Consider the following 13887-nt stretch of genomic DNA (forward strand, 5'->3'; position numbering starts at 1 on the left):
CGATGAAATAGCAGCACGCCAAGTCCTCGCGCGCCGTGGTCTGCACTCTCATTATGCACCCTCTAAATACCAAGATCAGCCTGAATGCGCAGCGCACACGTAGCGCCGGCCGCCTGGCGTCATCGATCATTTGAATAGGGCCCTCTGACTTTATGTTATGTTGAACATGTTTTAATATTCACAGGTATTTAAACATGGATGAACACGTCTGTCCTTTATGTTTCTGTGTCCATGAGGGTGTCCAATATCCAGTAATAAATATAAAGGACACCAGGGTGGATTGAAAAAAGTGTTGGGTGACATAAATTGAACAATTTACTCTTAAACCACAGACTAAAACATTACAATGAAGCCTACACCAGCAAACAATATGGAATTACATTGTAGTGTTTGCATACACTGTGGAGCACGAGACTTGTTATTGGTGTAAATGTGTAAATGTTAACATTCTGTGTGTGTGTGTGTGTGTGTGTGTGTGTGTGTGTGTGTGTGTGTGTGTTGCCTGGCAACCAAAATAACTTATCATGCACCATGTTAGTATGGTAGCAGCTGAGCTGAGCCCAGCCTGAAGTTTCCCTTTCGTGACTTTTTATGTCACGAGATTTTCGTTTCCTCTCATTTGTCCGTCTGTGTTTCTGCTCCTTCACAAGTTGATGTTTTTATCTGAGACAGATGAAGTATGAAAGTGTGATCATGTTTATAACTGCATTCAGACGCCATACTTTATCTTCACCTGCTGTATTCATCTCCTCTGCTTTTGGTTCTGTGGTTTGTAACATGGCATCCCTCTCCTCCCGCTTCCCTCAGGTTTTGGTCTGCTTTGGGTTGACTGGTCATTATGCTGATGCAGCTCTGTAGTATCAAGGTTAGTGCCCCCGCCACCCATGGCCACCCACATCCTTCTCCATTTGTCTGCTTAGCTGCACCCAATCTCCAATCTCCTAGTGTTGAAAGGCTAGTGCCAATACCAGTATATCTACAGTATACTGGTATTGGCACTTATGGGCGAATTGGTTGACATCCAACAATTCAACATCACATATTGCTCACTTCTGATATCAGAACAAATTGAAGACATCTTATCCACAAATACAGAATGTGAAGATACTAAGACTCCTCCAGACAAACCAACAGCACAAAATACATCCCTGTTATAATGAGCCAAAATAATGTCCCATAATCATCAGATTTCCTTTTAGTTCTATGTACTCTTAGGAATAGGTGGGGGGTGGGGGGGTAGGGGGTTGACCCACTCAGCAAATTCTGGGTTTTTATGTCTGTCCAATCTCTCAAAACAAGGCCGGCTGCAACAATAAACAGTTAAATGTACACCAAGCAAAGCAGTACTCTTTCAGTAATGTAGGAGCTCGGCGTCGCTTCACATGACTCAGCAGTATCTAACGTCCATGACAAGATTCAGTATAAATTGACCGAGCCTTATCGTCATCAAAAATAAAGCACATCAGAAATCCCATGTATTGGTACATCCCCAGGCTAAATCCCCACTGATAGGCATGTCACACAGAGACACTGGAAAGCTCATGAACATTTTGCTTTGCGTGCAGATGAGCTCCCCTCATCACCAAGTACAAGCACAAAGAGCCTCAGCGTTCCGTCCACGCTGGCTGAGCCGTGCCCCGCAGCTCCTTTCCAACTAGAGCGTTCTCTGATCGGAGATCCCCGGATGGAAAATGGATGGAAAAATGCTCTCCCTCACTCAGATGCTCATTCTAATGGTGCACATTACACCATCCAAACTGAAACTACCAATGTCCCCAGGTGGCTACAGAAACCAGGACTGAGAAACCGAGCATCCGGAGGAAAACACATTGTATGATAACCTTCACCCGTGTGCTATTTTGACGACATTTCACACGGGTAGTGTTGAAGTAATCCTTAGCATTACAGTTCAGGTTAACTGCTTCATTAATAACATTATTTGTTACAGTATAACCTTGAGTATCTGCTGGCAGTTGGAAGTTTAGTGTTCCAAAAACTCAAAGAATATTACAATACACCAAGAAGTCTATTTGATATCCTGGTAATGGTTTTGTTGAGTGGTCCTTTAAAGGTAGAGTAACATTCTCTGAAGGTGTTTGTATGTAACATCTTTAACATGTTCGTGATAAAATAGATTCATTAATGTCAAATTAACTTCATTGTCCCCAAAGACACCTGGGCAACAGAACATCTCACAGCAGTAATCACATGCTACACAATGCAGGACGCGCACATTTTTCAGGCATGACTCTCACATGGAGCCGATTTGTTCGATTGCGGCGAGCTATGTCTGTGTAGGTTCTCATTCATCCAGGTCATCGTAGATCGAAGCGAAGTAAAATCTGGTCAACTGGACGCAAGTTTATCTTGAAGACGTTTCACCTCTCATCCGAGAGGCTTCTTCAGTTCTAGTGAAGAGTGTGGAAACTCCAGCTTATAAACCTATGTGGGAGTGGTCAGTGCTATTGTGGTGGAAACGACCCTCCCGAGACTCACCTGGCCTCCCCAAACGACAGTCGTTGTGCGGTGTCAGGGAGTTTCAGGGGTGGTCGTTAGGGAGTTTCACCGACCACTCAGATGCTAATGGGCTTTGCTGGCATCAGCCGTTCCACATGGGTCTTTCAGCTGAGCTCTTTGGGGAAGCTTTGAAAGGACTTGGTTGTAAATAGGTGAAAGGAAATGTCGCAGTCCACCTCCTCTGTTCAAAGATGGTTTCTCTATCCTGACGTGGATGGCTTCTTTAACTCCTCTTTCAAACCATCTGTCCTCTCTGTCGAGGATTTGGACATGGTCGTCCTGGAAGGAGTGGCTTTCCTCCTTGAGGTGGAGGAAAACCGCTGAGTCCTGTCCTCCAGAGTTGGCTCTTCTATGTTGGGCCATGCGCTTGTTGAGGGGCTGTTTGGTTTCCCCTATGTAGAGATCCGTGCAGGCCTCACTGCATCTGACAGCGTATACCAGATTGCTTTTCTGGCTGTGAGGGGTGGGATCTTTGGGGTGAACCAGTCTTTGTCTCAGAGTGTTGTCTGGTTTAAAAGACACAGGGATGCGGTGCTTATTATAGATTCTCCTTAATTTCTCAGAAACCCCTGCCACATAGGGGATCGCTATGTTTTTTCTCCTGCCTTCTTCATCTTCCCTCCTCCTGGAGCTCTCCTCCTTTCTGGACCTGGAAAAGGATTTTACAAAGGTCCAGTCTGGGAAGCCACAAGTTTTAAGTGCTCTTTTCAGATGCTGCTGTTCTTTTTTACGGCCTTGGACGCTGGTGGGGATGGTCTCCGCTCGGTGTTGCATCGTCCTGATGACACCTAACTTGTGCTCCAGAGGATGGTGAGAGTCAAAAAGCAAGTATTGGTCAGTGTGGGTGGGTTTCCTGTACACATCCACCCTCAGGCTCCTGTCCTCTTGAACGTAGACGTCGCAGTCCAAAAAGGGCAGATGGTTGTCTTTCACATCCTCTCTGGTGAACTTGATGTTGTCGTCTACCGAGTTGATGTGTGCTGTAAACGGTTGTACCTCCTGAACCTTGATCTTCACCCAGGTGTCATCAACGTATCGGAACCAGTGGGTGGGGGAGGGTCCACTGAAGGAAGTCAGGGCCCTCTGTTCCACCTCTTCCATGTATAGGTTGGCCACGATAGGAGATACGGGAGAACCCATGGCACAGCCGTGTTTTTGCCTGAAAAACTTCCCTCTGTACTGGAAGTAGGTTGTGTTCAGGCAAAGGTCCAGAAGTTGGCAGATTTGGTCCGGATTGAGGTTGGTCCTGTTGCTGAGGGTGTTGTCCAGCTGTAGGCATTTCCTCACTGTTTCCACAGCCTCCACGGTAGGGACGCAGGTGAACAAGGAGGTCACATCGTAGGACACCATGGTCTCATCTGGGTCCAGCTTGAGTTCTCTAACCTTGTTCACGAAGTCCATGGAATTCTGGACGTGGTGGGGGGTTTTCCCTACCAAGGGGGCTAAGATGGTGGTGACGTGTTTGGCGATGTTGTACGTCACGGAGTTTAAGCTGCTGACAATGGGTCGGAGCGGGGCACCTTCCTTGTGGATTTTGGGGAGGCCGTAAATCCTCCAATACTCCAAGCGATTGATGATTTCCCCCTTTTGCAGCTTCTGTAGGTGTTCCACCACTTTCTTCTTATAGCTGCTGGTGGGGTCGCGTTTTAAGGTCTCATGTGTGAATGTCACTGAGAAGAGAACTGATCTTGTCCCGGTAGTCAGTTGTGTCAAGGACCACCGTGCATCTTCCTTTGTCAGCCGGTCCCTGACACCGCACAACGACTGTCGTTTGGGGAGGCCAGGTGAGTCTCGGGAGGGTTGTTTCCACCACAATAGCACTGACCACTCCCACATAGGTTTATAAGCTGGAGTTTCCACACTCTTCACTAGAACTGAAGAAGCCTCTCGGATGAGAGGTGAAACGTCTTCAAGATAAACTTACGTCCAGTTGACCAGATTTTACTTCGCTTCGATCTGCGGCGAGCTGTGTAACATTGCAGCAGCCTTCGTAAGCACAGCGACATCTTGAATTATGGGAAGTGTCAGTGCTCTTGTCTAAGATAAAAATGAGGTAACAAAGGTAGTGGCTAAAGGAAACTGGGGCAGCTGATTGAACAGAAGAGAAAATAGCAGCTAAAACCATTTATTCTTGAGGTTTGCTTCCCAGAATGTTGTTTGTGGTAGATCATTCCTTGAAAACATTGTACAATGTTAGAAAATTGCACCAAAAATAAAAACAACAACTATAATATGACACACTTTTTTGTCGTGCTTTTGGGATATAAAATATTTTAATATTGTGAAAAAAAATAAACATGTCAAGTAAAATAGATTTTTTTGGAGGGGATTTCTGGGTTGGGGGTTGAGTTATATGTCATTTATTTTAAACTATTGCTGTCCTGTTTATTTTATTTCATTTTTTTGTTTGTTTTATTATTTTTGTTTTTATAATTCTATGATAAATACGAATATGGTATTCCACTCGTGATGAAATTAGCTTATTAGAAGAACTCAGCAGCATTTTGCTCAATAATAAACAGTACTGTGCTACAAACTACTTTGTAACTTACTGTCTAAGAGGAAATAGGACATTATTCTTTGCCATTTAGCCTAAAACAGCTTCAACAATGTGAGTTGTCATTTCAAACAGGGCAAAGATTTCTCACTAATCTTAAAGTCTGTGTGTCATAGTAGCTAATTAGGTATTCGCGTCTCAATTGTGACAGTCTCGTCTCTTGGTGCTCCTCCGTCAGGAGTACGCGTCACACAGGAAGGTGGTTTGAGACGAGTGTGTACAGAAAGTGGACAACTTCACGAATTCAAGTGCCTAACACTCTTGAGTCTGCGGCATGTCAGTCTTGAAACTAAGTGACCAAAAAAAAATCAAAAAAAAAAATCAAGGACATCATCAACTGCCTATTCAAGCTCTACCTCTTGAAGCTTGGAGTCAGCCATGTGAGGGTTCAGCAAACCAGTAGACCCTGTTGGGCAGTTTGCAAGTGTGTAAGGGGAGTCGTCATGGCGCTTGCTGGTGTGTGAAGAGCAGAAAGACTCCCTGTGATAATTACAGTTTTCCCTCTCACTGTAATTCTCCTTAAATCAGCTGCACGTGCCTGCTTTCTACGTGTACGACGGGTTGAAACCTAATAAATGCCATAGAAATCCCTGTCTTATTATGTTCTGGGTTGCTGTAACATCTTGATTTCGGTGGCCTCTTTGCTGTTTTGATGAGGAGTTGCAGATAATTACTAATAACTGTTATTTTGTCCAGAAATTGCGTGAAAAATGTCACACGGTCAGAACAGAGAGGCCTCCTGAACTCCACAGGTGTGCCTTAAACGATGTTTCCGATGTAACAGGGCTTTACTTTGTCCTGCATCCTGTTTGAAGTTGGACATTTGTGCACTTTTTGCCACATTTACATGTAAGTTATGTCATGAACCCCCCACTCTCAAAACCCTGCATGACCGTATCTGTCCTTACAAGATGAAGAAAGACAGACCCCACCCCCTCTCCTCTCTCCCTCCTCGCAGCGTGGAGTGAATCAATGGGCTTTTTTTCAATTTTTTAATCAAAGGCTTTTTTTGGGGTTCACTCGCTACATTTGGTCTGTTTTCTTTCACACTCTGAAGCAAAATGAGACCCTTGTTTCGGTGCGGACCAGAACTCACTTGTTTTGTCTGCACTCCAGTTTAGATGAGCTGTCACTACAGGGTCCACTTGAAATGAACCATAGAGCTCAGGTGTCAAAGGGATTTCATTTTATAAAGTTATTTGAAATAACAAACGTTATGATGACATTTTAATGTATTTCCTTCCTTGACCTGATTGACTCAGATCACAGGCTTGGGTCAAATCTAGAGGCTTTTTGCTGTTCTTTGTGCTTTGCAGAACTTGTACCAGAATCGGTTCTTGGGTCTGGCGGCCATGGCGTCCCCAATCCGCAACAGTCAGACCCGCCAGCGCTGTAAGGATCGTCACAGCTACAGCCCAGACACCTACGCTGTCAGTGGTCTGAACCACGATGCCTTCATGCTGGGACTGTCCCGGTCCACCAGTGACACAGATTTGGTGTCGCCAGACGCTCGCTCCACCCTCACCATCAGCTCCTCTCTCTACACCATAGGCCAGTCTGAAGACCTGGTGATCACATGGGACATCAAGGAGGAAGTGGATGCTGGAGACTGGATCGGCATGTATCTAGTTGGTAAGAGAGAGGTCGAAAGAGTACAAGATGGCATGGATTCTTCTGTACGCAACAGTAATTAGTCTCAATATTTTCCACCTTCAATCAGATAAGAGGTGTTGTAACAAACCACAGACAGATTTAGTTTTTTTAATATGACAAAGAAGCAATAATAAGATCTGGAACAATGTGTGCCACGGGATATCAAACACATTAAATATACTGTATATTCAGAGTTGTGTGCTTCCATCTTCCCAGATGAAACTTTGTCTGAAAACTTTCTGGACTATAAGAACCGCGGCATCAACGGATCTCACAAGGGTCAGATTGTTTGGAAAATTGACTGCGGCTCCCACTTCACCGACGGTGAGTAACTCAACGTTCCCCCTTGATAGAAAGTGCAAGTTCACGTCTTCCACAAACAGAGTCAGTACTGGTCTCTGCAGGTAATTTTCCCTTTCTTGCTAACTGGGAATTACGTTTTCAAGTTCAACATACGTGCACTTTTGCTTCTCAGTGGTTTAAATTCTATTTATTTTGAAAGTTCTGTAGAGGAAAGAATTAGTGTAGTCTTACTGAGATGCATGGGGGTGGGGGTGGGGTGGGGGGTGGGGGTGCAGTCACCTCCACAGTTCTCAAGCTCAAATCTGACCTCACCAATTATTATGCACTCCAAAACTGAAAAGCAGAAAACCCTGTAAACCATTTTAATCATAAATTAAATCCTGTTTCCTGTAACTTTTTGCCTAGTAACTAAATTTATCGCTTTAAGTGCCTTTAATCGCTCGTGTGAGGGATCGAAGTACAATTGTGTATATATGAGCGGTTGCATTAAGCCCCATGATTGGTTCATAATTGATATTAAAAAGAAGATAATTATTCTTGAACCTCTCTTAGATGACACATTGGTACCAAAATTACTTTAATGACTAGCAGCAGTTATGCGCTGAATAGAATTCCTGTAACTCAGTACCAATATCGCTGAATCACCACGTGCAAACGTGCACACATATTTGTGCCAATATGTAAAACATTTGTTTGCTACCACTGCTGTGTTACGGTGGAGTTTGGACAGGAATGGCGAGACAGGGTGAGACGATATGCGTTTACAAAACTGAAAACCAGACACACTGATGTGGGGTCAGTTTCAGAAAGCAGGGGTTCAATTTTAGACAGCAGGTGAAGTGAAAACTCTGAGTTAGGATGGAGACTTGGGGTTTTCGGTTTCACGAAGCCGGTTCAGCTTTACTCGGAGTCAGTTACCATGGCAATGTGCTCCGTGAACCTAACCTGCTGGCTGGCAGGTTTTCTTCAACTAACTCTTGAGTTTCTCCTCCTCTTTATCCTGAAGTGTACGGCATGTCCTTAGCTCCGTCGGGAATGGATTATTAGACCCCAGTAAGATATTTTTTTAATTTCGTGATAATTATTTGATTGCCCATATCCTTTTTTTCCCACACAATCTGCATAATGATGTCTGAAGGACTACAACGCATCTGGAAAAGCAACAGTGGTAATTCACAAGAATTTTAACCTGCTACGGCAAGAACTGAGCGCCAGGTTTTGTCAACGATGATTAGGAGCCCATCGCTGAGCTAACATTAGCAAAAGGACGAATATACATGTGACATTAATTTGAAGAACTTACTTCTCATGTATGCACTTGGGTCCTGGAGGGTCACCGGGTCTGAAGAAGTTCCCCCAGAGATACCCTTAGCAAAAGGCCGCCCTCTGTTCTGACTGAGAGCCTTTTCTTCTCCCTCTGTAAGAAGTGACGGCGCCGCACTGCAGGCCTCTGCTATATGGGAAGTCATTTTTAAACGAACACAAAAATTGGGAATTTTCATGTGTAAAAACAGTTGGGTGTTGCTTTTACATGAACAATATTAAATACTGCCAGTGTTAAGATGGCCAAAAATGTGACTTTTTCTTTTTTTTTTTTGCTTGGCTAAATATCACATGTTGAATGTAGTCACTGAATGTTGTTTCATTATGCAGGTGCAGGCTGAACAACACGGCACGAATTCCTGTTATGGAATTATACCGTACCTGTTTGAAATATAGTTGTATGTTTATCTGTATTTGCTGCCAAGTGCCCTTTGTGTCTTTTTGGTTGCACCTGCATGCACAAATACACATGGAGAGTCTAAATGATGAAGAAGTGAAACACTCCAGATTAAAACTCACACATTGACTCAGCGAGCAATTTTTCTGCCAGGCAAGCTCTCGTTCTTTCACAGCTGCTATTGTATTGCTTTTTTCTTTTTTTTTTTTTTGGAATATGTGCTTGTATTCTTCATTAATGTATTTAACTCCACTTGGGAGAAGTAGGTGGATCAAGGTTTTCTGTTTCTGGTTGCCATGGTGAATCATGTTATCCGTGTTCCAGACGCAGGGTCAAGTCGACTCAAATTTGATTGAACTAATTGTTATCAGCTGTTTTGAAACCAAGAACTCTTGAGTTTCACAGCTCAGCGTTAGTAAATGCAGAGTTGAGGTTTTAACTCAGAGTTTGTTAACCCCGCTTTCTGAAACCGACCCCTGGTAACCAAACGCAAAACTTCAGGGAGGCAAAACAAACGGGCTGCAGATCAAACAGCCAGGTAGACAAAGACAGACACAACAAGCAGATTCTACCAATAAGGCAGCAAGGAACAGGATGGTGAACAAAAGGGCAGGGAAAGAGGTGAGTGGGCAAGAAACTCGAGGGGCAGGGCTGTGACTGACGAGTACTTATCAGCTGACAAAACGCAGGTGACCCACGCAAAGGAAGGCAGGAAACAAAGACTGGAAGTGTAAAGCACACAAAGGCACAGGAGGGAAGAGAATAGCACATAAAGCAGGAACTGCAGAGGCAAATTTAGAATCAATCCACAAACAAGAAACACAAACTAAAGACACACACACACACACACACACAAAAACAGAGAAATCTTTCACAGTAGCTTGGTTACAATTTTATAACCGAGCAACATCCAGTGATCCATGACCGGCATTGGCATTGCTGGCATTGTTTGCTGTGCCGTGCACCAGGTGGGCCAGCTGATGTGGCTCGTGCCATGGCTCACGACTCGGGTGAAAGTAAAAATGCGATTTTTATTTCAATCATTGCCACCTTATTCTCTTCTCTTTGTGCTCTCCGTAGCTGATACCCAAGTCTGCTTCAAGTACTACCACGGTGTCACCGGAGCCCTGAGAGCAACCACACCAAGTGTCACCATCAAAAAGCCCTCTTTACCGGTGAGTACTGTCACGGCTTTATTTAGACACACGTCATTACTGTGTCTGCTATCAGACATGTTGTTGCTGGTGAGCTGCACCTCATGCTGAGGATATTTCCTAACAAAATTCTTCCTAGAAAGCTCAAATTCATGGTTCAGAGGTTGTCTTGCTTTTAAGTTTGAGTCTTGTTGTAAGCTTTTCTGCTGTGCCTCATAGCTGTTATGGATGATGGTCGAATTGCTCAGTTCCCTCAACATCAGGCCCTTCTCAAGTGATCTATGGAGCCACGCGGTTGACGGATGGTGCTATTTCTGGGCCGCGCTTTAGGGTGTGTTCAGCCTCATTTTTGTAGTTTTGGCAATCGGAGGGTTTGTAATCAGAGCTAAAACCATGAGGCAGAGTGAAAAGAAGCAGTCATAAGACACCCAATTACTAAGAGGTGTGTTTCAGGAGTGAAAGATCAAACCAATTAGAGAGCCTTGTGTCATTCCCTTTAAGGCCCAGGTTGTGTGAGGACCTGGCGTGTTGCTATTTCCATGACGCACCCGTTTCAAATCGGGAGAAGTGAACACTTGCCATCTAAAAAATGGACCTCCTTGTACAACAGCGGAAGTCACGTATGCATGACTTATGTTTATGTAAGAGAGCAGCAGGAATCCACAGAAGCCATTTGAGGTGAAGCAGGCCTGGGAGGAGGTGGCAGCTAGCGTTTCCACCTCTTTGAGCATCAATAGAACCACGTTGCACTGCCACACATCTCCTCATCTGCTTGGTGTGCCCTTTAAATTGCACTTGATACATAATGGCATTGCCCAAAGACCAGCCTCTTCTTGGTCTATGGCGCAAATATTTTTTGGTGTCCCAAAAATAGCAAAGCACCATGGTTGCACCAGACCAGCCTCATTAACATACTTAAGCACCTGTCGGTGCAGGTGGAGCCCAAGTTCATTTGCTAATTAAAGGGTAAGGAAGCTTGGCATAAAACCATCACTTGCGGCAGCTTGAATCTAGAAATAATGCATGTGCTTAACTGATTGCCAGCTTATACCATTCTTCAAATACGGCCCTCAGTCTCCTAGCAGGTGGACCCATCCACAGTTTCTCTTGCTAATTCTGAACAAAGCCTGATTTTATCAGTGGGTGTAATCCAACCTTTGTGTATCTGGCCCTCATTTTGAATATGCGAACAAGACTTAAACAAAAATCTGTTTTTCCTCTACTTCTATGACGAAATCACATCCCCCACAGAGACCGCTCTCATATACTGATAAAAAAAATCTGTGTTTGACCTACTCTAAAAAAATGAAGCAACTTTTTGTATCAGAATATTGCGTAGACCTAAATCCGCTGTTAGTTTTTGTTGAAAAAGAAATATTCTGTAATTATTCTATTGTTACTATTTCAGATTTTATTATGCTACATTTACATGCAGTGATTATTATTTTCCATCCATTGTTTTCCGCTTATTCCTGTTAAGGGTCGCGGGGGGGCTGGAGCCTATCCCAGCGGCTACGGGCGAGAGGCGGAGTACATGGATGGATTATTTATTTTTTCAAGACATCAGCCAATCACGGGACATCATGAGTGAGATTGTTCCTGTAACAGCAGCAGAGGTCAACTCTGCCTTTTTTTTCTCTTAGTTTAAACGTTCCAACAGTTCCTTTGGAAAAATCTGCTGTGAGTAGCTCTGTGAATGGGTTTTAAGAGGAAACTCTTCACGTGGAAGCTTTAGGCTCATTTGTAGGAGAACTCTTGTTCCGTGAGTACATGCTAGTTCTGTTCCAATGCTGAACTATGAGGTAGCACCTGCCCAGGTGATAAACTGGGTGACACTTGACCTTTTTCATAGTGCACATTTGGACAAAGCAGGAAAAGCATTCAGAATATTAACATGAACAAAGCCTCCATTCTATTAATTATCCAAATTAGCATTATCAGTGAGTGAAAACACCAGACCCATGAGTCTGGCTCACCAAAACCAAGAGTAGCCATAACCGATGCTATTAAATTCGTCTTTGGTTTTTCTGTTCGACAAGTCAAAATGTTGACAAGTTTAAAGTTTGCCCTATAAAGGGTTTATTGCATAGCAGTGCCCCGAAGCCCTTGGAAGTGCAGTACTTCAGTTTTATCATTGACATTCTAGAGTTTCTGTCAGCCAGAGCCGAGTGTCAGGAGGGTTTACAGCTGGCAGATTGCATTGCCATGTTTGCCTTCTCATTCTGCTGCTGGGGCACTTCAGAAATGCTGATGGCTACTAAACTTGATCTGTGCAGGGTCTATAGGACAATGGAGTAAAAATAGCCACTGGAGGTAGGGAGGGAGGAGGGGAGGGCTGAAGGAGGAAGACAGCCCAGAATCCAGTCCAGGTAAATCATTCAGGGTTTTTTGGAGAAGGATGATAAGCAAAGAGGAGATGGACAAACAACAAAGAAGTGGAGCAAATGGTTCAAAAGTCTACAACAACTGCTTACTGTTGCTGATGCTGCAGACCGAGAAGGCTGTCTGTGTGTGTTTGTGATGGACAGTCTTTGTCTCCAACTGGGGCTGCTGTCTCACAGTCATCATGAGAGGAGGAATGGGAAGAGGACAAGGCTCAGTTGGATAACCTGGGTAACCATTTTCTCTGTCTTCGTTTTGCTCACCCACGTTCTGGTGAAGGCCATGTTCATGTTTCATGTGTCATTGCCACTGTGCTTTAGCTCTGTTGCTGCTGCTTGTCATTTAAAACTGCTAAGAAAAAAAGAGTCAGTATCTTGACATCTTATCATAGTTCAGTCAATGTATCGACTTGGATTCATTGAATTATGGTGGCCCATTTGGGACTCTTCTATCCATGGGATTCTATATTAAAGTGGAACTTCTACACATAAGCTTGTGTTTCCAGATGTTGATACGCATTACTGGCTCCAGAGTGGGTTGTATGAAAACTGATGCTTAAAAGTCAAATAGTCACTTGTGTTTGAAAAAATATTGGGCTGTTAAATTAGAAAGTTTGTAGAGAGGGAAGGCTGCCAGACTTCTGTTGCTTGCTGCTCATCTCTATTTCAGACCAGCAGATCCAAGCACAATCAGCCATCCCTCGAATAACACCCTGCATTCTGTGTAGTACAGACACCAGGTTTTTGATGAAGAATATACAGAACAAAAGCCCCAAAAAATGTGCTTATGTTGCAGCAATGTGATCCCTTTTGCAAAGGATCCATTATAGGTCTTGTAAAGTTACAGGAAGGCATTGCCAGATCTCTGGATTTGTCTTTTGATCATATTAATTGTAAATACAAAGGACCCAGAGTTGACCCCTGGTGGATGCCAAAAGAATCATCAGAGGATAATATGAGATTAGCCGTTTCAAGGTTAAAATTAACGGATCAAACGGATGGTGCTGCTTTTGAGCTGCAGTGTGAATGTGTGTGATCATGGTGTTCCTGCAATTGAGCTTAAATCTCAGAAAACCTTACCTGACTAACTGGAGCTAAGTATGAAAGAGAGCCAGGATACTGGGCAGGATCTGCCATTCCAGAATCATGCAATGAATCAATTTCCTTGTTCCTTTCCTGTTTGGATGCAGTTTATCTTATTCCATCATTGTTTCTTTTCTTGGTCCAGAATTGGCGCATCTCGAGTATAAAGTTTAATGTCAAGTGCTGTGTGTACTTTGTTTATCAAAATGTGTCGATTTATGAACATAAAAGGCGTCAATGCATTGTAGTAGCACACACCTATACTAACACAGCTTGATTTATTCACATTTTGATCACGTGCACAGATTATTCTAAAAGAACATCTATGCATATAAAGACAATATTGAGAAGTCTGAACGATAGAGTGGCCTTACAAAGAAGATGGGAGGTAAACGGCCTGGTTTTTCTGGCTGGCTGAATAAAGAGAGCCAGATGCTACCTTAACATGTTTAATGAAAGATTGATGGGAAGGAGGAAGGACACGAGAACACTGACCTACACCTTGGAGTAGTAGGAGGA

General features: G+C 43.7%; 1 protein-coding gene across 3 annotated transcripts in view; it reads left to right on the forward strand.

Annotated features, from left to right (window-relative positions):
* hecw1a (HECT, C2 and WW domain containing E3 ubiquitin protein ligase 1a) overlaps positions 1-13887 on the forward strand; it is a 55871-nt gene that overhangs the window by 7215 nt on the left and 34769 nt on the right. For 2 of the 3 annotated variants that reach the window (XM_086190914.1, XM_086190916.1), the window contains exons 2-4: positions 6391-6706; positions 6944-7051; positions 9831-9925. In XM_086190914.1, the coding sequence (XP_086047040.1) occupies positions 6391-6706; positions 6944-7051; positions 9831-9925 (519 nt within the window). Of the gene's footprint in view, positions 1-807; positions 866-6390; positions 6707-6943; positions 7052-9830; positions 9926-13887 lie in introns of all 3 variants that reach the window. The other variant, XM_086190915.1, reaches the window with a different exon arrangement.

Source organism: Aulostomus chinensis, chromosome 21 (assembly GCF_037954235.1).
Source record: "Aulostomus chinensis isolate RoL2024-O1b breed Wild chromosome 21, RoL_Achi_v1.0, whole genome shotgun sequence".
In the NCBI taxonomy this organism is placed as follows: Eukaryota; Metazoa; Chordata; class Actinopteri; order Syngnathiformes; family Aulostomidae; genus Aulostomus; species Aulostomus chinensis.